Raw genomic sequence first — 23312 nt, forward strand, 5'->3', positions numbered from 1 at the left:
CAAAGGTGGAGGTTATTTTTAATTGTTAGCATTAACCACTTTTCTCAGTGATGCCTAGCAATAATACAAGAGGCAGTGGAAAAAAACTGATGCACAGAAAATTCCACCTGAATATGAGGATGAACTTCTTTACTGTGCAAATGACCAACTACTGGAACAGATTGCCCAGAGAGGTTGTGGAGTATCCCTCACTGGAGACATTCAATATCTGTCTGGACACAACCCTATGCCATATGGCCTAGGATGGCCCTGCTTAAGCAGGGAGGTTGGGCCAGATCAACCCTCCCAACCTGACCCATTTTGTCACTCTATGACTATAATCAAAGCACTTGATTTAACTGTATACTCTTACTACTGAGATTGTATTAGTATTGTTGGAAGAAAGGCAAAAATCTCTAAGTAATAGATCAGTATTAAATGTAAGGAAATAATTCCATGCATGCTACCTTCAGTTGCTCTACAAGAGTTCAGATGCCAAGAATTGCGCAACATTTAACAATTAAATCAATGGTTTACTTTTAATGAATGATAGGAAATTAAGTTACATAATAAAACAATTTCTACTTTTAGAAAATTATATTTAAATATATAAGACAAAAATCTCTACAGTTCTTTCATAGTTGACTACAGTATGAAACTGCTCTATTTCCAGCTGTTACAGCTGATGATGTACCCCAAAAGGAAACAGTAAATTGCAAGCCCTACCAAGAACTTCCATGAAAGACGCTGCTGGTGACAGCAGTTTCCCTGTTACACTGGAGTAACACTTGCCATGCTTTCTCCATGCAGTCTTATGGAGTGTACAGATATGTAGATTCATGTACATGTAATAAAATTTATCTTTGCCCCCTCAGATCTGTTTACACTGTTAGGAAATTCCAACGGAGCTCCGTGTACCTTCCCCTTCCAGCTGAGTGGTAGATGGTATGTTGAGTGCACTGCTGCTGGCAGGTCAGATGGCTTGCTCTGGTGTGCAACAACACCCGACTTCAACGTGGACCATTTGTATGGGTTCTGTCCAACTGCCAGTAAGTCCCACATGCTGACATAAATATTATAACACAACACTGTTCGGTAACTAGATCAATACTGAGATGCTGTCAGTAATACGGAAAGGAAAAACCTTATAATGACCTAATTTTGCTCAAAAATGTCTCTCTCACAACATAACATTCCTAACAGAAAAATTAATCTGTTTGCTATTAGTCTGTAGTCAGGCTGAAAGTTGTCTGGGTGTGTCCATCAGTAGTCAACACACAGGAAAAGAGCAGTGTGCTTTAATATGACTGTCTTCAGCATAGAATCACCTGAAAATTGAGACGCTATTCACAGACTAATACTCATTAATACTTGGGGTAGCAGTAGTATAACCTTTTCTACCCAAACAAAGCCCTGTTCTGTATAACAAGATTGGTCTACAGTACATGGGAGTATGTACTTTGTCTTCTGAAAGACATAAAATAAGAAGATTGGCTCAAAGATCTTACTGAAATAGTAGCACTGTCAGCATTTCCCTTGTAACATTTCAGAATACATTACAAGATAATGCTACATGAACAGATAAAAGTATGTGCACTGTGGTGCAGGATGAAGAACACCAAAATACGGTGTTAATTAAGATATTAAAAATGCTGCCTCAAAGCTAATTTTTCAGTGTGATACCACAGAATCAGCATTTGTCATTTTGATAGGAGCATTGCACTGGGAAATCAGGTTCATCTCACTCACAACCGCCAACTACCACCATCATTTCGACTGATTTGGTGAAAATTATTCCCTGGTGCAATACTGCAAGCAGTAGCTTGAAAAATCCCATAACATCCTCTCTATATAAACTAGAAAACATGAAGTATTTGGCATTATAAAATTGATGGGACATTATCACTAACATTTGAGTCTACAGTTAAAAAAGAATGTTAAAAATCTGTGAATCAGCAAAAAAAAAAAGAAACACAATAAGAAATAGAAAACATTTCCTCTAATAAACATTCAAGAAATTTAATATCTTTTTCTCAACAAAAGCAAAATTTAGGACAAGTTGTAATCACAGCTTATTTCAGTACTTGCCCAGGGAAGAGTTTTGCTAACAGTGAGCTCTCAGAAGACAATTTCTAAACTCCAGAACACATGCCAGACAACAAATACAATTCCAGCTCCTCATCTGCTCCTCACTGGACCCTTCCCCAGCTCTCTTGCCCTTCTCAATGTCTTTCTTTGGGCAAGGAGCCCAGAACTGAACCCAATATTTGAAGTGCGGTGTCACCAGTGTCCTCCAAGTACAGGGGGACAATCACTGTCCTGATCCTGCTGGCCCCAGGATACAAGCCAGGATGCCACTGGTCTTCTTGGCCACCTGGGCACACTGCTGGCTCATGTTCAGCTGGTTATCAAACAACACCTCCAAGTTCTTTTCCACTGGAAAGCTTTCCAGCTGTTCTCTTCCAAGCCTGTAGAATCGTAAATGTAATTAGTGATGGCATAATTTCAAAAGCAAAGTTTCCATTACTGGAAATGTTTGTACTTCAGTTGTGTTTCAGCCAAGAATAAACTTGGACATAATCTGTGAGCTGCTGAACAGGATTTCAGAGTAGACAATGACCAAGATACAGTTTTGCTTTATTGATATCTTTACAAATTTTTTTTTAATCTGGAGATTATAAAATTTGAAGAGGAAAGTAAAAAATAAAGAATGAAGGTCCATCTCTGCTACTTTAAATTGCAAACCCTCTTTTACTTAACAAAGATCAAGCTAACTTGCTTGCTCCAGAGTGTCATTTCACAAGTAAGCTTGCAGTAGAATTTTGCCATAACATTTTGTGTAAAATGTTTATTACAAACTGAGATACTAAATCTCCTTTCTCTCACACAGACAATGACAGATTTTGGAGTACAGATCCTTTGACAGGAACCTACTACCAGATAAACTACCAGTCAGCTCTCACATGGCACCAAGCAAGGAAGAGCTGTCAGCAACAGAACGCAGAATTACTCAGTGTTACAGAGATACATGAACATATGTATCTAAGAGGTGAACTAATAATCAAGATTCAATAAAAAATGTGTCAGAGAGGTTTTTTGTAACTGATTTCAAAGGTTTCAGGGGTTTAAGCACTTTACAATGAATAACTGATGTAAAAAACCACATGTATATTATACATATATACTAATCAGAAATAGCAAAATTACTGTAAATTAAGCTTTTTATAGGTGGAACTTCTGTAAGTTGTGGAATTGCCATTTGAAATTATTTATATTATTATTTAAGAATTTCCAGATAATTAAGCAAAAGTTAGCTCAAGCTCAGAAAACACCAGAAGGGTCCTAGAAAGGGACCTTAGAAGAAGAAACAACATTTTAGGAGGCAGTCATTATATGACTTTCATGTTAATGAATTGGTATTCTTCATGTATATCTAATGAAATAGTTTAGAAATACCATGCAAATTTTATACAGAAGACTCCTAAAAATTTAGACTTTCTGGATGTATGCACATTCTGTAGGATGAAAGTTCAATGTCAATTGCATCACAATCAAGAAAAGTTGTAACAGTATTAATAATAGCAATTCAGTCTTTCCATTTACAAACTTATTGTTTACATATAACTGTAGAATAGCACTAAATTCAGATAAACTACTTTGTAAAATAGTCTTTTGCAATTCTCTACCCTTTATTTACAGAAAAACCCCTTTGAGTTTATTTCCAGTAAACATGGATTCTGTACTGAACGTAGAAATCACTAAGCAGACTTTTAATATCTTCTTCTAACCTTTGAAAATACAGAACATTTCCTAACAAATCTTATCGGAATCCAATTCTTTTGGTTGCCTAGATTTGATTGACAGCAAGAGATCCTCTCTCTGGATTGGGCTTAACAGCCTGAATCTCAACAGTGGCTGGCAGTGGAGTGGTGGCATTCCCTTCAGATACTTTAACTGGGCACCAGGTAATAACCTTTTTAACAGTTTTAGGAATTAATATTTCTCATCAGTATGATGAATGCATATTAATTGAAGTTCTGTAGTATTCCCCATGAACATGAGGAAATGGAGCCGAAAGGTATGGGAGATGTGAGATGGAAAATCTGAGAATTATGCTTTCCTTCACTAGATGTACCTTATGGAATTTCAAGAAGAAGAACTAAATAGTCTCATCTCCTACCAGAAGTAGATAAAGTAAAAAGCACTAGATGAGCTGTAGCAAACTGGGAATGCCTCCAAGTCATTAAATCCTCTGTGTCTTTACAACTGTCACAAGGGTTATCAGATCCTGCAACCTGCAAGGACTCAGCTGTCAGTGAGCATAACTCTTGGAAAGTCTTCCTCTTATGCTTTTCTACTCTTCTATCCTCTTCAACATTCAAGAGAGCCTGTAAATAGAGTTCACACCACTGTCAGTTTATCTTTGAAGGCCTCTTAATGATTGCCATGGCAACAATCAATTGCAGCAAGTGCTGAATAAATCCAACCATAGTCCATCTTTTGGTCTTTCTAAGTCTCAGAGATGTCACCTGCTTTTATCTGGTACAAAGGATGAAGGAAAAGCCCAGACCTGCTGAGTCTGGTACAGGATTTTGTACCTTCTGCTGAGCTGGTCAAATTCCTTAAGCCTTGCAGAGAAGAGGAGTTGGCTCTCAGGTCAAGCAGCCCACACACCCAGAGCTCCTGTATCCCCACATGATGACTGTGATCATGAGTTCATATACACATTTCTAGTTAACTGCAAAATTGTTTTAAGTTGTAACTTTTGAGGGAGGGAGAATAAAAAAAGTAATTCATTACACTGTGGACCTCTCTGAGAAGAGGAAAACACTGACCATTCCCCAGATAGGGATTGTGGTCCTGGAGAAACTCCTGGAGGGTTCATTGAAGAGGCAGGCAGAGGAGAGACACTCAGCAATTGTGAGGAGGCTCTGCTTGCAGCAAGGCACAAATCTGCATCCAAGTTGCCAAAGGGCATGCAGAAATGACCTTTTCAAAGGGCCATTTAATGCAGCCTTTCCACCAGCGCATAGTACAGTTTCTCTTCTGAGCAACCCAACAATTTTCACAAAACTTACAGGATTGTCTTATTTTTGAGACCATTACGCTGCCATCAAATGTGGCAGAAAGTGTGAATTATGAAATAAGCATATAAAGAAATGTTTTGATGGGTACTTCTAAATTACATTTTCTTATCTCTGGTAGAAAAATAATTGTAGCAGTGAAGTCACGACCCTACAACTGACACATTAGAAGGCTGGATGTAAGTTGTTCTTTTAGCCGCTGACATAAAACCTGTGCTGCATAAAAATAATTTGGTTTTTATTCCATGAAGGAAGCCCTGAGCCTGAGTCTGAGAAACTCTGTGCAGTACTAAATCCCAGAAGAGATGCTAAATGGGAAAACAAGCCATGTGATCTGAAACTTGGCTATATCTGTAAAAAGGAAAACTCTACAATGGATCCTTTCATTCTTTCATCAGGTATGTCAAGTAAATAAAAAAACCATTTTGATAAAGACAGAATTTGTGTCACTAAAATTATATTTAATGGCTATTTGAAATTTTTTAAAAAGGTAGGCATTGTAATTTGTTCTTCTGCTATGATGAGGGGTACAGAAAAAAGTATACTGTAATTTCTTTAGCCAAATATATTTAAAAACTGAAAATGTTCCTGGTACCCAGTAACCACAGAAGCATTTTTACTGGGATAAGCCGTACACTATCATGAAAGTGTCATGGTCTGCATGGACATGAAAATATAGTTAGAGATGCCTCATCCTTCCTGCAGTGCATTCCAATCAAAACACTGAAGTTTATCACTGAAGGCTTGGCAAAGTGGCACTGGTAGGCTCAAAGCAACATCTTGGTGGTGTTGCCTGCAACCTAGAAAGATGGCAAAAAAGAGTAAGTTCCTTCAGAACACTTTTCTAGTATGCTTCTCTCTGATTTATTTAATGAGACTCAGTATGGGAAGCCACGTGTGCAGAGAATTACTTGCACTACAGTAATAATGCCTTTATGAAATATGCAGAACATAACTGGGTAGGATATATTGTGTGGAAACACTATATATGAAATTCCAAAATATTCCCCTGTCCAACAGTGAATACTTCACAGTAGTGAAGCCCAGTAACCACTGGCTCCAGTATTTTCCTCTTTTGTTAAAACGTGGTAGGTTTTTTGTAAAAGTACAGTGAGTAAAATCACACAGACTAAAATATATGTGTGAGGAATGAATAGAAGTACTGCTTATTTGTAATAGCTTTAATTCTAATTAGTTAATTAACTGATTTTCAATGTAATTGCAATTATTCTAGACTTCCGTTTGCACTTTAAAAATTTGAAATATCTTTTGATTTTGAGGGAATACAGAGCCTGTTAAATGCCCAGAAGGATGGATACCCTATGGAGGTCACTGTTTCATGGTTCACAGAGACCCCAAAGAATGGAGAGAAGCCCTAATTTCCTGCAATGAGAGCAATGGCAATCTGGCCAGTATCCACAACCCTGAGGAGCATAGCTTCATACTGTCTCAGCTTGGCTACCGTGAGTGTTTCTACAGGGCAGTGTTTGGTACAAATGCAGAACTGTATTATTAGAAATCTTACAGGGTTGAAATAAAATAATTCTTACTCATTTATTACAAACATTTATAGGGAAGGCCACAGATACACGGGTTAGAAAAACCTCACACACCAACAAACCACAAGAGGAATCATTATGCTTTCTTCATTTTTGTTTTCATTCTTTTCAATTTGATTTTCATTTGTTTTTCACTGCATGAAATAACTTGAAGGAAATAACAGCTCTAGTTACTGCAGCATTTGGACTGATTATCTGCCTCAGACACCTTGTAGCTGTAGATACAGTAATGGACTTTACTGATAAAGCCAAGGAATCTTATTTCCCACTGGTATCTCATTTTTAACTTCTTGAAAGAAGAATGTGAATTAGGATTTAAAATAAACTCCTCTGTCTTTCAATATAGAAGAATTTGCATTGTAACATTGCAATTTCAGCTCATTTCCACAAAATCTTGTTCCAATGGACTGTTTCAACTTGGGTAATAACACAGATGAATCTCTGTTCTAGAAGCTGTGGATGAGCTGTGGATTGGCCTGAATGACCTCAAAACTCAAATGTACTTTGAGTGGAGTGATGGGACTCCTGTTACATATACCAAATGGTTGCCTGGAGAACCAACCCATGAAGTCAATGGGCAAGAAAATTGTGTCATTATGGCAGGAAAGGTGAATCATTCCTCATTTGTGTAGCACTGTACTATTTGAGTTTTGGTTATATTTCTAGGGGGTTCTTTTAATTCAACTTAGCAACAAATCAGAGAGTGGTATCTTCATTCAGACATATGATTGTCCTAAATGAAATTTAAAATGAAATTATATATAACTAGATGAACATTCATATCTGATCGTGAGTGCACACTATATGCCAAGCAAACTTTAACAGCCTGCCGGTGCCACTAAGAATAACATTAACCTCTTCATTAATTCACCTCTTCAGAATTCACTAAAAAGTACAGATCTTCATTGTCCCATTGAAACAATATTTAAAAGAAATAATAATGTTTCTAAAGGAAACAGGTTCTGCCTCACTGCTTTTCACCTCTTCCCAAATTGCAACTAGGATGGATATTGGGCAGACAATGCCTGTGACAGAAAGTTAGGTTACATCTGCAGAAGGGGCCCGCTACAAGGAGTTTCTGAAACAACAAAGACTGATCCTGCCTGCCTGAAGGTAAGAAGAAAGCATATCCAAGAATCTGGTTACCAAAAACCATTGTTTTCGTAAACTCCACTTGACACTGAAACTATTTTTTTCTGTCTTCCCTAACAAGTGTGATTCTACAAAAAATTCAGGGTGATAATTTTCACTACAATCCCTTATTTAAAATAAAGTTATTTTGAATTTATTTTTAGAGAATATGAGTCAGGTCTATTATCTCAGAACTCTCTGTGAAAGGGGCTAAAGCCATTACTGTGGTTTTCTGCATATTTTTTTATATTGTTCTACAACCAACTGTGGTTATTGAAGCTGTAGTAGGGACTGCTAACAATTTCAGGACTATGTGACATGATGCAAGACGATGACAAATCTCACTATTCAAGACAAATCAAAACAATAAAATCACTTTTGAGTGAATTTGTTTTGAACCAATTATTGTATCTTACTCAGGGTTTTTTCCTTCTCTTTTCCCTCTTTTTACTTTTCTATTTACTACTGTTCTATATTTAGTAACCTTTCCCACAAGGCCCATATAAGGAGCAGAGTTGAGACTCATTGTGCTCAATGGAACTAGGCAGCAGCCAAATACTGAACACAGATTTTATTTACCTTTCTTTGGTGCAGCAAGCAATCTATAGCTGCCATAAAAGGGAAAATGACTTAGAATTCACCCATAATTTTGAGGATTTTGCTTTTCAATTGTATTCATGTTACCTCTTCAGTCAGACTTTTAGGTGAGCTGATGAATTAAAGCAATTAATTAGTCTAGTTATTGTACGTTTAACCTTGAAACATTAGGAAACTTGAGTCAGCATTTCTACTATAACACAGACTACTCTTTTTGATTCTGAGCAAGGAAATATTTTATTCACCTGATTCTAAATGCACTCTCTGTTCTTAGGAGAGTCTTAAGTCCCTCTGACATTTTTAGCAGTAAAAATGTATCCATTATTAGTTATCAAAAAGTGAGATTTATACCCATGAAATGTCTTCTTTATGCACTTAATGTTGGCTAAGTTTAATTTCTATTAGTCCACTGGAATTCAAATGAATACATTAACACATTAGGTTATATTAAAAATATGTTGATTTAAGAGTATTCACTGAAGTTCAGGTACTATAACATATACCTTTTTTTACTGCAACTACATTTCACATGTTCTTGACAGGGCTGGAAAAGACATGGTTTTTACTGCTACCTAGTTGGACATACCTCTGTAACATTTTCAGAAGCAAAGAAAACCTGTGAAAGGAGCAATGGTTATTTAACAAGTATAGGAGACAGGTATGAAAAAAAAGCTTAAAAACTGTATATCTGGTGCAACAATATTGGAACTTTAAAAAATAGTTGAGAACTTTTTGGGAAAAAAAACCCAGATAACCACAGAATATCCTTTTTCTGAAATAAAAATAATTAATAAGCACAGCATGGATTTTCTAACTAAAAATAATTTACACATTGATGTTTTACAGTACTTTACTCTGAAAGGACAGACAAAAGCAACTTCTGCTCTGTAAACAGCAACTTCTCAGTATAGCACAGCTTCACCTGCTATTGAAATTAGCATCTGAAACCCAGTTAAACAACATATTTCCATGAAAGAGAAAGTCTAATGGAGGCTCCATTCATTCTAGTCTTGTGAATTTTGGGATGCTGAGGAATGGAAAACTAAGGGAAAGCTAGGCTTAATGCCATCTGACTCCTGTCATTTCAGATATGAGCAAGCCTACCTAACCAGCCTCACTGGTCTGAGCTCTGAGACGTATTTTTGGATTGGTCTCTCAGACAAAGAAGAGCCAGGGAGTTTCAAGTGGGTGACTGGTGAAGGTGTTCTGTACACAAACTGGAACGCAGCAATGCCTGGTACTCTGCCATTGGACTAAATTTATACTACTGAGGAACTTCCTGTGTTCTAATTCTAAACTGTTTTCCAACTTTGATAAAACATATCCATGATGACCCACAAACATTCTGCCTTTGAAACTGGAGCGTCTTTGATACATGTACTTGGCACTAGTGAGGCTGCAGCTTGAATTCAGAGTTCACTACCAGAAAAACATTGGGCTGTTGGAATGTGTCCAGAGAAGGGCAATGAAGCTAGTGAAGGATTTGGAGTGCAAGTCTGATGAGGAGTGTCTGAGGGAGCTAGGGTTGTTTAGCCTGAAGAAAAGAACACTCAGGGGTGACCTCATCACTTTCTACAACTATCTGAAAAGAGATTGTAGCCACGTGGGGGCTGGTCCCTTCTCCCAGGTAACAAGAAACAGGGCAAGAGGAAATGGCCTCAAGTTGTGCCAGAAGACTTTTAGACTGGATATTAGGAAAGATTTCTTCACTGAAAGGGTGGTCAGGCCTTGTAATAGGTTGCCCAGGGAAGTGGCTGAGTCACCATTCCTGGAGGTGTTTACAAGATGTGTAGATGTGGCACTGAGGGACATGGTTTAGTGGTGGGCCTGACAGTGCTGGGTTAATGGTCTTAAAGATCTTTTCCAACCTAAATTATTCTATGATTTTTCTATGTTGCCATGAAAATATTTCTTTTCCGACTCCTCGTTGTTTACAAGAGCAAAATCAAACTGAGAAGAAAGGGTGAAATCCCTTCCATCCTTGGTGACAGGCTGCCAAATCCTTGCCATGAGTGGTATAGGAAAGAGGCAGGCAAGGGACTGTTCATGCAGTCAAAGGGGAGGGCAGAAGATGAATGACTTGACTTGCTGGTTTCCTCTTTTTACAAAACTCTTCTTCTAAGTGGACACTACACTTAATATTTCAAAAAATCTTTTGTAAATTAATCACATGAGTTGTAAAAATGTCAAGGGAACCACCGGAAAACACATTTCTTTTTTTTTTTTTTTTATATCTCACAAAGGGAGTGAAGCTGGTTGTGTTGCCCTAAGGACTGGAAATGCAGCTGGACTATGGGATGTTCAGAACTGTGAAGTAAAGGCAAAATTTCTCTGCAAAAAATTAGCTGAAAAAGTCACTGTTCCTCTTATTCCTGAAACTGTTCCTGATTCCAAATGTCCCTTGGGTTGGGATACAAGCAATAGCACTAATGCATGCTTCAGAGTAAGTACTGGTTTTTGCAACACTCCTACTCATTAAACAGAAGAGCACCAAATAGATAGGGAATCTAAACCTCACAGAAGGGCACGTTATAGCACAAATGTATTAAGCTTTTACACAAGTGTTCAAATATCACTGCAGTTTTCACTCTATCAATGATATGTAAGGTTATCCAATTAGCATACTTTTTAATCCATATTATACATGACAATTGTAATGGAAAGTTTTCCTGGTTTGCGTATACAAGGCATACGTTTAACATATTGTAAATACGGTGTTCTACTTGCATCTACAGGATTTTGTGAGAGAAGGAAACCAAAAGAAAACATGGTTTGAAGCCCGAGATTTCTGCAGAGAAATAGGAGGAGACCTGGCTGCCATTAGAAGTGAAAAAGAGCAAACAGTGATAGAAAACTTAATAAAGTAAGCAAATGAGCTCCGTAATAATTGATAATTTGGTGTAACAACACATTATATAGTAATAAATTGTATTATTCTTGTGTTGCTCCTGAAATAATTTGTTGGAAATCTATCTGTTTTTCATCATCATAATAATAAGAAAAATAACTGAGAAAATGGCTCAGATGGGTAATGTTTTCAAAGAAATTTTTTGAATTCCCAAAGTTTTTCATAATCTGTAAACATTTTAAATTCAGAAAAAAATAACCCAACAAGAAAATTTGTTGAATGCTTCTCCTTCAGACCCTCAGAAAAATAACTGAGAAAATGGCTCAGATGGGTAATGTTTTCAAAGAAATTTTTTGAATTCCCAAAGTTTTTCATAATCTGTAAACATTTTAAATTCAGAAAAAAATAACCCAACAAGAAAATTTGTTGAATGCTTCTCCTTCAGACCCTTTTCTAAGTTTGTTTATTGAACTATTTTGAAACTAAATTGTGTCTTCCGGCAGCCCTGAACACTTTATTTCTCAAAGAACACTTTAATCACAACATCAATGAAAGAAAACAATGTGCTCTGTTTTCAATACAACCATTTGCAAAGTAGGAAATTTTAAGGTGTGAACTTCACTTACTTGCCAATGGGAGTTTGCTAACCAGCAGTACTTTTTGTTTTTAAAATTTCTGCTGTATTTGAAGTCTCTGATAAGTGTTATCGTCTCACGTACCTTGTAAAATTGAGCAACACTAGCCATATATATCCTCTTTTTCCCCCACGCACTTTTTTCACACTCTAGAAAAAAATCGCCATCATCTCAGCCTTTCTGGATAGGTTTGCAGTGTTTGGATCCTGACGGTGGGCTTTCCTGGAGTGACGGATCACCGGTGAGTGTTTCACTTTGCTAGTTTCTTTCTGTTCTGACTTTTTTGCTGCTGGAGCTGTTTCCATGAGCAGTGTACTTAAGTTGCATAAGAATTTCAAAAAATGTCTACCTTGCAACTGGGTAACTCTAAATCATTATTCTTCACACTGGATTGGAAAAAAACCCACAAACAAAAAAAACAAGAAAAGGTCAATAAACCCTGAGGTTATACCATCACAACACTGATGATTACAACAGAGGACTAAGTTTGGCTACGGAGATGATTATCCAAGTCACAAATACATGAGAAAGGTCTCTCCTAACTTTTATTAGTCACTGGTGATATACTGCCATGTTCCTTTCCCCTGCTTTTTATTTATAATCTCATTTGATTCCAGTTTTCATGAGGCTGCTACAGTCTGTTAAATGCTGCATAAATTCAGAGCACTTCTTTTCTCTTGTGTAGTGTCTATAATTGCTTTAATAGCCCACATTGGCTGCACAGACAGAAGAGGAAAGAAAGAAGTGGTTTGAAACTTTGGCACCACTTCTCATTCCTTACAGAGTACAACTTTTTTCTCCTGTACGATAAGAATAAAAACTAAAGTTGTGTTTCCTCTGTAGGTGAATTATAAAGCAAAGGATTATTTTTACAATACTGCATTTGAATATTGTGGAACAATCACAGAAGACCCTTCATGGATTATGGAGCACTGTGAATACAGTCATAACTGGATTTGTGAAATAAAGAAAGGTAGGTTACTTTTTACCCTAAATTCACTTTAGGAAGAAGTTTAAGCTAAATTAAAACAGGAAGCTCTGTAAATTACATACTGGTAAAAAAATTGGTTGATTTCGCAGGAATTTTGCATGTAGAAAAATAGATCAAGATATAGAAATACTTTCAGAATACAACATTTCATCTGTTAGTGATAAAATTTTTTGTTTTAGTTTGAAAAAATCCATGATACACTTTACTGAAATTATACTTCTTTAATTATGTAAACATAGAAAATAAGTTGAAAGAAGATCTTACCTTGTAAAATCCACTGCTCTGCACAAAAGCAGATTTTTGTCAAAACATAAGTTCTAACTGATATGAAACTGCATGTTTTTTGGAACTTTTACCTGTAGGGGATATCCAAGTTGGGGGTATAAGGGGACAAAGAGGGAGAAAGAGAAGATAACAATTTGAAAAAAATGAAACACTAGTTTAAATTTCCATATCCTTTGTGAAATGAAACTTCACTCCTCTGCTCAAATGTCGCTAGGATGCTACACAACAACACATTAGTCACCTACTCTAATTTAAGCAAGATTACAGCATCATAGAATCTTTTTTGTAAGATGACACCTAAAGACACTCCTGTAACAGGCTTGCTGTAATAAAAAAAAAGGTAATGAAAGCTTAAAAATTCATATACTTGAAGACAGTAGACAGATTCACATCTTCCTCTAAGTAGTGACATCTTCTCTGTTTATACTTCTGTAGTTTTTTTCCCAAATTAAACTACTGTTGGGAAAAATATTCAGTGAAATAGAGAGGAATAAATCATAACTATGTGTTTAGCTACATATTTTAGTTCCCAGACTAACAGCAGTGTTGCTTTGGTGGCTCCCTGGGCTCCTTGACAAAAGCAGGTTCATGTTTCAAGTGATACTTTTCCAAATAACATCATTTCTGTGCTGGTGAATTATTCAAAACAATCTTATTCGAACCAAGGCACATAGTCTCTGCTTCTCATACTTAAAAAGTAATAGTCATAGACCTCTATCTCAAAGAGATGTCGGAAAGATACTTTTCCTGGTAAGTTCCTTTGTAAGTTTTCACCTGCATGATCATCATAACTAAAAATCATTAGCTTAAGTGTCAATCATAGCTGTATACTGTTAATTATGATTAGTGTATGAATGGGAAAAATTATAGCTTGATGAAATTACCATCATTAGTCAGCAGTGCATAATGGCATGCTGAAAGATGCTGAAATAAACATAATGCTTCATACTTCCAGAACAGAAATACTGGGGTTTTTGTTTTAAATACTGTCACCGATCACACAAGAGATTATTTTTAAAAGTTGACTTAACTTTCTTTTTCACCCAAGCACGTGTGTAACACACTTAATTTAATGTAATTACCCAGCAATACAAACATTATGATGAATTCGGTGGGGGGGAAGAAACATAGAATCACAGAATGGTTTGAGTTGTAAGGGACCTTAAAGATCATCTAGTTCCAACCCTCTACCTATGACCAGGTTGTTTAAAGTTTCATTCAATCTGGTCTTGAGATTATAAAGGTGACATTAGCTTTACATTTTTATAGCTCTTGGCCTTGCATGTTTAAAGAAATATTGCTCCAATATCATACTCCATGTAAGTGGAAATTTTTCCTTTGTTTTATTTTTCAAAAGCTGGTGGATTTTCAGCCAAGTATGAATCTTCTCAAAGCAGCTACACAGAAAAAAAGTTTCACAAACAAATAAACAGTATTAAAATGTAAAATAGTTTGAAGCAAAACTTTGTTTAGTATTGGAATTTCTTGTTCAAATACAAGGCAATGTCCATAAAGAATTGTTCAAATTATACCAACATTGAAGTATTTTCACTATTTAATTTTCTTTCAGAAACAAGTATTGTTTTAGACTAATTTCAGTCATCTAATTTAGGCAACATTCAGGATGTACAAGATGCACTTACCAAAAATCTACCAAGACAGAGATGTAGGCCTGTAATGCATCCTTTATTCCCTGAATATCCACTATTTTCTCTGCACCAAATATATTATATAAATATATTCTGCATTGAATATGTCAAATACGAAAAAATAAGAGACACTAAGATAATTTCCATTGGTTGAAAACTTATATTGGCTCAATGATTAGCAAATGTTTTACATCTTCATTTTTTTCCCCCCATTTCATTACAGGGACACCCTTGAAACCAGAACCTCTGGGCCCTTCTGCCAGTAAGTTTCTGTTTATTTTCACTTATCTAAAGGGTAGTATCATGTAATACCAGCAGCTTTGCATAAGAACTATGAAGAATAATACAGACATTCCTCTTCTCTGTTGCAGCATATGAAGTCACAGAAAATGGCTGGATTATAAAAGGAGACAAACAATATTTTTTCAGCCCAGAAAAGATTTCTATGGAGAAAGCCAGAACATTCTGCAAAAACAATCATGGAGATCTTGCTACTATTGGAAATAATAATGAAAGAAAATTTTTGTGGAAATATGTAAGAGGAAATTTGGCTATCTTATATACTATATAGCCTATATGCCCTCTGCTTGTGAAGTACAGTGCTTGTTCCATAATATTACTACATTTTATTAGGAATAGATTTAAATATTCTATGAAAAAATATTTATCCTACAAAATGGATCTTCACTTTAACAAAAAACATACAAAAGAATGTTCACCATTTACTAGGGTTGGTATATTCTTGTACATTCTAATCTGAATGGAGTTGTACTCGTGACCAAAATATAAGGAGCAATGAACAGGCAGATTAGATGTATACTCAGAAAACTCCCTTCGACAGGGTGGTTACCTCTCATCTGAATATCGTCTTCCAGAATACAGTGTTGTATGTAAATGTGAGGCAACTGCCAGTCTAGCTTTGATGGTCATATTAGCTCTCCAAAACAACTTTTAGAAGAAAGATTTAACCTGGTCCAGGTTAGACTGATGAACTAGGGCCTTCATGAATTAGTTTTCCACAACATGGCCGAAGCACGGCAGGGGCATGCTAACAGCTGAATAGCCTGGATGGTGTCTCAAACCTCTGCCATAATCCTGTTTGGTTTGCTAATACCAAAGCAGCCACACAGACTCCTGTCTGTTTCACAGCTTACTTTTATTATGTGAGAAAAGATATAAAAGGAGGTGAGGACAGACAGCTTGAGACACAAGAATTACATAGCTGCTTAAGTATAGGAAAGTACCAAAAATTTTATACTAATTTTTTTTCCTCAAGTCTTCTGTGACATTTCCTTTTTAAATTGAGAACAGAACTTTGAAAGCTTTGGTCATACCAGTAATGCAGCCAAAATTGGGAAAGCATCAATAAAAATAATAAAGCAAAAGTATGTGCTGTATGGTATCTCAGATGACTTTGCATGATCATTTAAACAATGAGTATTCACCTCTTTTCTTCCATAACATAAAATTTACACTTTTCCTTTTAGATGACTAATAAATATTAGAAAACACTGACTAAAACGTATGTTTTTGTGTTTAGATCCTAAAAAACGGCAAACTGGATTCATATCTCATAGGATTAATTCAGAATGCTGACCAACAGTTCAGGTAGGTAAATAACACATCAAGATTCATAAAAGGTGGTTGTAGAAGTATTGCACTTCCAGAGCTCCTTCTGAAGGAACCACTGCAATGGAGTTAAAAGCATGTCGAAATGTGTGCTCTCCCTTCGTTCAACTACATTGTACTAACACTGTTTTAAATGGAATTTTTACAGGGAATAGGTACACTATGAATACATAGATTTTAAAAATAAAGGTGTTTTGGTATTTGGCTTGATAGGCAGGGATTTCATTATCTAAGGTCTTTTGCTTCTAATGGAATCTCCACTTACGGACAGTCTCAGATGTAATTTTTTAAACATATTTTTAGCATGTTAAGGTAGATTTTTCTCAACTGTTCCATGAACATTGTCTGAGTAACCACTACTGTTTTTCAGTTGGTTGGATGGAAGCCCAGTGCACTATGCAGCTTGGGCACAGGGTGAGCCTAACTTTGCAAGAGCTCAGGAAAATTGTGTGGTCTTAAATAAAAAGGATGGTGAGTTATACAACTCTGTTTTAAAGTTATTTTATGGGCACTGCTCTTCCTCTGTTTGTTAAAAATGTCTTGTCAATTTTCACCCATTCTTTCCCAGCACTTTGGAGAAATATGCATAATAAAGTATACTCATTTTGTCTGAGGTTTCTTCAGGGGCAATATTAGCCATTAAAGTGGAATATAAGATATTGATTTTAATGAGGAATGCAGGGACAATCCAATCACTGATTTTTCAAATGCACAAAAATATGTTCTATTCAAATCACCTGCAATTTTTTTAATAAATAATTAGATAATAGTTAGCAAAGGAACAGAACATAAAGTGAGTTTCACATTTTACAGTGTTTTCACCAATAAAGTGTTATTTACACTTACATCTTTCAGTGCAACAAAGTTGTTTGGGTGGGTTCTACTCAGAGGTCATAGAGTTGCCCTATCAGTCATCTCATATGACCACTTCTACCCCAGTCACAGCAGGATCAAAGTGCCCCTGCAAGCAATGATGTTGGGAACCAGAGTGGAGCCACATGTAAAACCATATTCCCAGGCAAATTTCTTTTGAACTTACAACCATAGAAGCCCGTTCACTTACCCACAAATTTCAGTCTTATTTAGAGTCTTATTACCTATACTTCAATTGATTTCAGGCTTGTGGAATGATGTCAGTTGTGGCTTCCCCAATGGCTATATCTGTGAGAGGCAGAGAAGTTTTATAAGTGCAACACGTCCTTCAGAGGTACCTTCACCTCCTGGTGGATGTCCTGCAGATTGGCTGTTATTTAAAAATCAGGTACGGTAACTTTTGTCTAAGCACAATTCTATTAATCCTTAGGAAGGATTAATAGATATACAAGATATACTTAAAGATATACAAGAGGCTTTTTGTCTTTTGACAGTTGTATTAAAAAATTAACCACTTGCCTAATTATTGCAAAACGGCAGTTTTACATTTCAAACATAAAATTCCTTTTGCTGTTACTCTAACAGTCTACACTTTTTTTCCCCCAGTGTTACAAATTTTTTGGCTCTTCCTATGATTACTGGTTTACTGCAAGAAGAACTTGTATGAACCTTGGAGGAAACCTGGCAAGCATACATAATGAACAAGTACAAGGTACAGTGCAACAGCACTTTAAGTAATAGACAGACTTTACATTGTATATAGTGGACACTTCCTACAAAGAAGGAAAGAGTCAGTATGTAAATGTATATATTTTATAGTATGTCAACTCAACATTGGTTATATGGCCATGGCATGAAATATTTTTAGAACTGGAACAATCTGTTTAGGGTATGCTAGTGATTCTAAGGATTGCTTCTTCCTGTTCCATGCAAACTGCCTTACATTATTTATAGCTATGAATTAGCATAAAATTAAAAATCCAGATCTGGCATTTGTAGCTTTAGACACAGAGAAAGAAACAGAATGCATGATCTGTTTCTCCCAGAAACAGAAAGGGATATACTACTATACCTCTGCCTAAATTCTGCAACTTAATTCAGCAGAATGTCAGAGAAAAGCACATTTTCACTTTGCCTGTGTTCCCCAGCTCCCATTTGCAGCTGTATACAGCTGCACATTTCCATCATTCAAGTGGCTCATCTTGAATGTTGAAATAAGTGAACTCAGTAGATATCATGGTGGTCAGACAGGTGTTTTGTCTCTTTCCTCTTTCCAATCTTGTTGTAGTTCAAAATACACTCTGAGACTTTTCATGGGCAAAGGCTTGGCATAACCTTGAAATAACGAACTCAGGTAAAATTCTGATCACATGCTAATTAAAATGTTTTTTACAAGACTTTAATGAACAAAATAGTTAAGTATTTGTTTATGAGTTTAGGTTTGACTGATGGCATGACACATTAATTTTCATTTCTATTGGCTTTTTTCCTAGCTTTTCTCACTTACCATTTGAAGGATGTTTCAAATGATCCTTGGATTGGCTTGAATGACCTACTCAGTGAACTCAACTTTGTTTGGGCTGATGGAAGTGCTGTCTCATACACAAAATGGGCTCCAGATTCCCCAAAACTTGTAGAACCCGTTTTGTTTGACACTCTACGTCCAGAAGATGGCAACCATCTGCAACAGGTAAAGATCACTTACTGTTTACCATGAAGTTTAAATCTGAGGAGCAATAGCACTTCAAATAAACAGCTCACTTCACTGCGGACATTACCCAGCCTTCTCTGCAAGTTGTTCACCTATCTTTACAGTGGGACTAGGGATAAAAAGTTTCAATGTTTGAGTATTCTAGCTAAGAGCATAAAATGGCATTAGTGTAATTTTGCCAAAGTATTCAGCAAAATTGCACCAATATACAGATTTAATAAAGATTGGATATACTGAATAAAGTTTTCTTTTTCATAGTAATCTGTTGTTCATTTTTCAGAGAATATAAATGCAACATTACAATTTTTAACACACAGAATCATTTTCATGTTTAGGAAGGAAGGAGGGGAGAATGCAAGAGGAAAGAGCTCAACGTTTTTTAACAGTTTCCCTATTTAAAATTGTAATTGAATTGCTAAGGGCCAATAGATGTCGATTCCCTAAACCAATAAAACCTTCTCCACTGATAGCACTGAAATCAAACAGAATGCTGTAAATAAAATAGCATTCTACATAATCATACCAATATACACTGATTTGCACACCCAAAATGCCTTTCTTCCAATTATTTCTATATTTTGCTTTCAAAACTTGCCCTTCACACTATGCCATTCCATTCACTACCCATCCTCCCTTCATTTTGATATCCACACCTTCAAAGAACCCCGAAATCATAGCTCTAGACATCCAGCTTAATCTGCATCTGAGTCAATTCGAGCTGCTCTTGCTCACATAGCCCCTGGCCGAGGCATATTGGAAGACATAAGGATATTGCACAATACATAGCTCCACTGTAGCTCTAATAACAGTCCTAGGAAATAACAAGCAGAAAAAAAAGTGTGTAAAGGTACGTTCTACTTTTCTCCTTCACCTTCAAGATGTTAACAGATCTCTCCTTCAGAGGATCCTTTTAATGGATGGAAAATTTCGGCATGGCAGATTAGTAGGTGATTGCAGCTTGTAATAAACTTGATGTTCCAGCTTCGTAAGAAATGCTAAGAACTAGATGACAATAGCTCTGCTGAGGACTGTACTTTAGGTGATTTTGTCAAGAATGACCACTTTTTGAAGCTGGCTTTGAAAATTAAATACAAAGCATGACCTCCATTTCATTCTTATTCAAAATCTTATTGACAGTCGCTCATTAGTTGGGACAGAAAGTATCACAGACAGTTCTCAAAAATAATAGTGCCTTTCAAGTGTGTCTCCTTGAAAAGAACCAAATGAACAAGCAGGTTGAGCTGAAGATTACAAAGATTTGCAAGGGTGTACAAAGGGGGAGCTGGCTGCCAGAAAGAACAGAAAAGGATCAAAGAAAGGTGTTTCTAGAGTTGTAACACACCCCCAACAACATCAGAATTCAAAGGAAAAAAAAAAGGAGTGAAACTATTCAGGGAGTACTTTGTTTTATAACTTCTTATATCAATGTACCCATATCTTTTGTTTCTCCAACAGTTTGATTGTGTTTCTCTGAAGAGAGGACCTGCTGATGACACAGGAAAATGGAACAATGAGGAGTGTTATAACTCCAGAGGGTTTATATGCCAGAAGAATAGTGGTGAGTTCTGTATTGCTAGTCTTGATATTTATAACACAACGATTAAATCACTTTTCTTGTTTAATATGCTTTATGCCAGTCTGAATTTGTTTTCTTTTAGTTTTGTTTTGTTTCATTTTGGTGTTTTTTTTTTACGGAAAGTATCAGTAAAACCTAAGGGCCCATCCTGCCTCCCAGTGTTACTTAGCAATGTTTTGGAGAAGGGAATGACAAAAACCACAGCAGAATTTAGGAAATGAAAATTATTTTATTTTTAATAGCTAAAATCTACAGAAATTTTAATTTCATATGCTTATAAGGATCTATAGACTATCAAAACTAGTAAGTTTTACACTTATCCAAATAAACCTGATGGTCACAAAGGTGCTAAGTTGCAAAGAATATTTTGAAAACAGGCAAGTCAGGTTATTTTTGACTGATGGGGTGAATCTGCCTTTACAACATAAGATACTGTGCATCTATAGATTCAAAAGTCAGATGCTGAAAATAAATTTCTTTCATCCAGAAAGTTCACTGTTGTTTTAAAGTTATCTTTTACTTATAAACAGCTAAGAAGAAGGTGTTCCATTCCATTAGCAATTTTATATTAGGTTTGTAAATAATGAAGATGCTATTCAGTTACTCAATTCAAATATGTGACTTCCAGATTAAACTGCTCTTGGGGTGCTTTTTTTCCCCTTCTTCCTACAGATCCTGAACTCTTTCAGTCATCAGCAACAGTGCTGGACTTTGCTTCTGACCATTCTAGTGGCATTAGCTATTCTGTCACCCCTTTCAAAATGAACTGGGAGGAAGCACAGAAAAGCTGCAATAACAATGCCTCAGAACTTGCCAGCATTTTGGACCCTTATAGCCAGGCACTGTTGTTCTTACTTGCACAGGAATATGGAGAGCCTCTGTGGATTGGTCTTAACAGCAACACGGTAAGAACACATACATTACATACAGCAGTTAAGATGGCACCAGACATGATCTTACTTTATGCTCTCATCTTGTTACCCATAGGAATTTCTGCCAGTGTAGTGCTGAAAACAGCATGTTATATCAGTGTAGTTCCTCTTTGCAGTGGAAATCTTCAAATAAGACTTGGGTAGTGGAGATTTTAATGACCTAAGAGCTCTTACAAGTTTTAGCACAAGAAAATATTCCTGAAAACCAGCATTTAACAATGCTGTATGTTGTTTGGAGTCATTTGAAGTATCTCAAACATAAACTGTAAAATCATCTACCTTTTGAGTTTATTGTTACCTAAAAGCTCTTGCAGGAACAACATGCATCCTACCCTCCTGCCATGTATTTATGTACCTCAGTGATCAGTGCCAAGGTATCTCAGGTCACACACCTGAGGCCTGAGAAGGAATGGTTTTTACGTGTGTGTTTATGTTCATATTTTACTAGAATGTTTTTATTTATGGTAGCAATAGCAAAATACAGTTGTGGACAGAAATAGGGTAAAAATTAGTTAAAGGAATCTGGAGGCTATATAATATGGTACATATTGACCAGTGACTCTATTTTTGAAAATGCAATTGGTGTAATTGCTTTGATTAGAAGTTAGAATACTATGGAAAAAAACCCTTCCATTTGTGAGTGTAATTGCTCCTATTAAGAAGTTAGAATATTATGGAGAAATAATTCTTTCTGTTTGTGGGATGTCTACACCAGTTGTATGACAGGAGAGGATGAACATTTGGAGGGTAGGTGTGTTTTGACATGCTACACTCTTCACCATGAATTGCAGTCACGGTAAGTACAACAGCGCTGCTTAAGAACACTCCCACCCACACTTCCATTTTCCATGCAGACATTTGGGTGGTCATACCAACATGATGTCTTATCTGACTTCTAGTTTTATGTCTTCTCTCATGCCTCCTTTCTTTTTTTCCCTTCCATTTCCCAATGCTCGAAAAATGCTCTAAATTAATGTTACGTACTTTTTCAAGGGCACTCAGCTCTGTGGATGACACTGTACGTTTTATGCAGTTAGTATTTACAAGCTCAAAGGGGGCAGTAGTAAGCATATGATTCCATACTGGTTACATGAGAGTCCTCTTGAGGATCCTGTGTAGTAGCTATGTCACTGTAAAAAACTTTGAAATTACCACATAAATTTTGCTTCCAGACGAATGGCAAGTATCAATGGATTGACAGATGGAGATTAGTTTACAGCAAGTGGTCCAGCGGAGAACCAAAACAGACATTAGCATGTGTCTACCTCGACACTGATGGCACCTGGAAGACAGCTTCTTGCAAGGAAAAACTCTTTTCTGTCTGTAAAAAATCAGATGGTAAGTAACTCCATACAAATGTTTTGACTGGAGGTTGTATAGATTTATCAACTGTTCTAAGCATAATAAGCCACTGGAAAAATACCTGGTTTATATACTAGTGTACAGGAAAACATGAGTAGCAACTAGCTCTAAATATTGACATGAACTCTTCTCAGAGGTTCGTATTGATTCATAATAATTTGATTCATAATAATTACCAAAATTGATTCATAATAATTACTGAAAGCCTAAGAAACAAAGGATTGAATACTCACTGGTTTCTTAACTATTTATTCTAATGGGAAAAGTAATTCACTTGCTATGAGATCTGTTTTTATTAGGCATTACATGACATTCTGTATCCAGTTTGAGGCACCAAAGTTTGAAAAGGTTCTCAATCAGCTAGAGTTTTCACATGACCAGAAAACAAGAATAAAAGAAAAAATTGCAGTTGGACAAAAGACTAAGAAACAAATGACTTAAGAGAAACCACAGTACTTTAGAATTGTCTAA

At 36.2% G+C, this 23312-nt stretch overlaps 1 protein-coding gene across 1 annotated transcript in view; it reads left to right on the top strand.

Annotated features, from left to right (window-relative positions):
• Nucleotides 1–23312, top strand: part of LOC103763378 (macrophage mannose receptor 1-like) — a 32120-nt gene that overhangs the window by 3070 nt on the left and 5738 nt on the right. The window contains exons 3-25 of the mRNA XM_018075451.2: nucleotides 855–1028; nucleotides 2870–3028; nucleotides 3831–3944; nucleotides 5315–5461; nucleotides 6344–6526; nucleotides 7073–7230; nucleotides 7625–7735; nucleotides 8893–9008; nucleotides 9439–9587; nucleotides 10594–10793; nucleotides 11086–11213; nucleotides 11987–12074; nucleotides 12677–12806; nucleotides 14982–15020; nucleotides 15130–15293; nucleotides 16299–16366; nucleotides 16758–16858; nucleotides 17506–17648; nucleotides 17867–17972; nucleotides 18754–18950; nucleotides 20427–20529; nucleotides 21220–21452; nucleotides 22652–22817. Coding sequence (XP_017930940.2) covers nucleotides 855–1028; nucleotides 2870–3028; nucleotides 3831–3944; nucleotides 5315–5461; nucleotides 6344–6526; nucleotides 7073–7230; nucleotides 7625–7735; nucleotides 8893–9008; nucleotides 9439–9587; nucleotides 10594–10793; nucleotides 11086–11213; nucleotides 11987–12074; nucleotides 12677–12806; nucleotides 14982–15020; nucleotides 15130–15293; nucleotides 16299–16366; nucleotides 16758–16858; nucleotides 17506–17648; nucleotides 17867–17972; nucleotides 18754–18950; nucleotides 20427–20529; nucleotides 21220–21452; nucleotides 22652–22817 — 3177 coding nt within the window. The remainder of the gene's footprint in view (nucleotides 1–854; nucleotides 1029–2869; nucleotides 3029–3830; nucleotides 3945–5314; nucleotides 5462–6343; nucleotides 6527–7072; nucleotides 7231–7624; nucleotides 7736–8892; nucleotides 9009–9438; nucleotides 9588–10593; nucleotides 10794–11085; nucleotides 11214–11986; nucleotides 12075–12676; nucleotides 12807–14981; nucleotides 15021–15129; nucleotides 15294–16298; nucleotides 16367–16757; nucleotides 16859–17505; nucleotides 17649–17866; nucleotides 17973–18753; nucleotides 18951–20426; nucleotides 20530–21219; nucleotides 21453–22651; nucleotides 22818–23312) is intronic.

The sequence above is a fragment of the Manacus vitellinus genome, unplaced genomic scaffold (genome assembly GCF_001715985.3).
Source record: "Manacus vitellinus isolate BGI_N305 unplaced genomic scaffold, ASM171598v3 scaffold_3_pilon, whole genome shotgun sequence".
In the NCBI taxonomy this organism is placed as follows: Eukaryota; Metazoa; Chordata; class Aves; order Passeriformes; family Pipridae; genus Manacus; species Manacus vitellinus.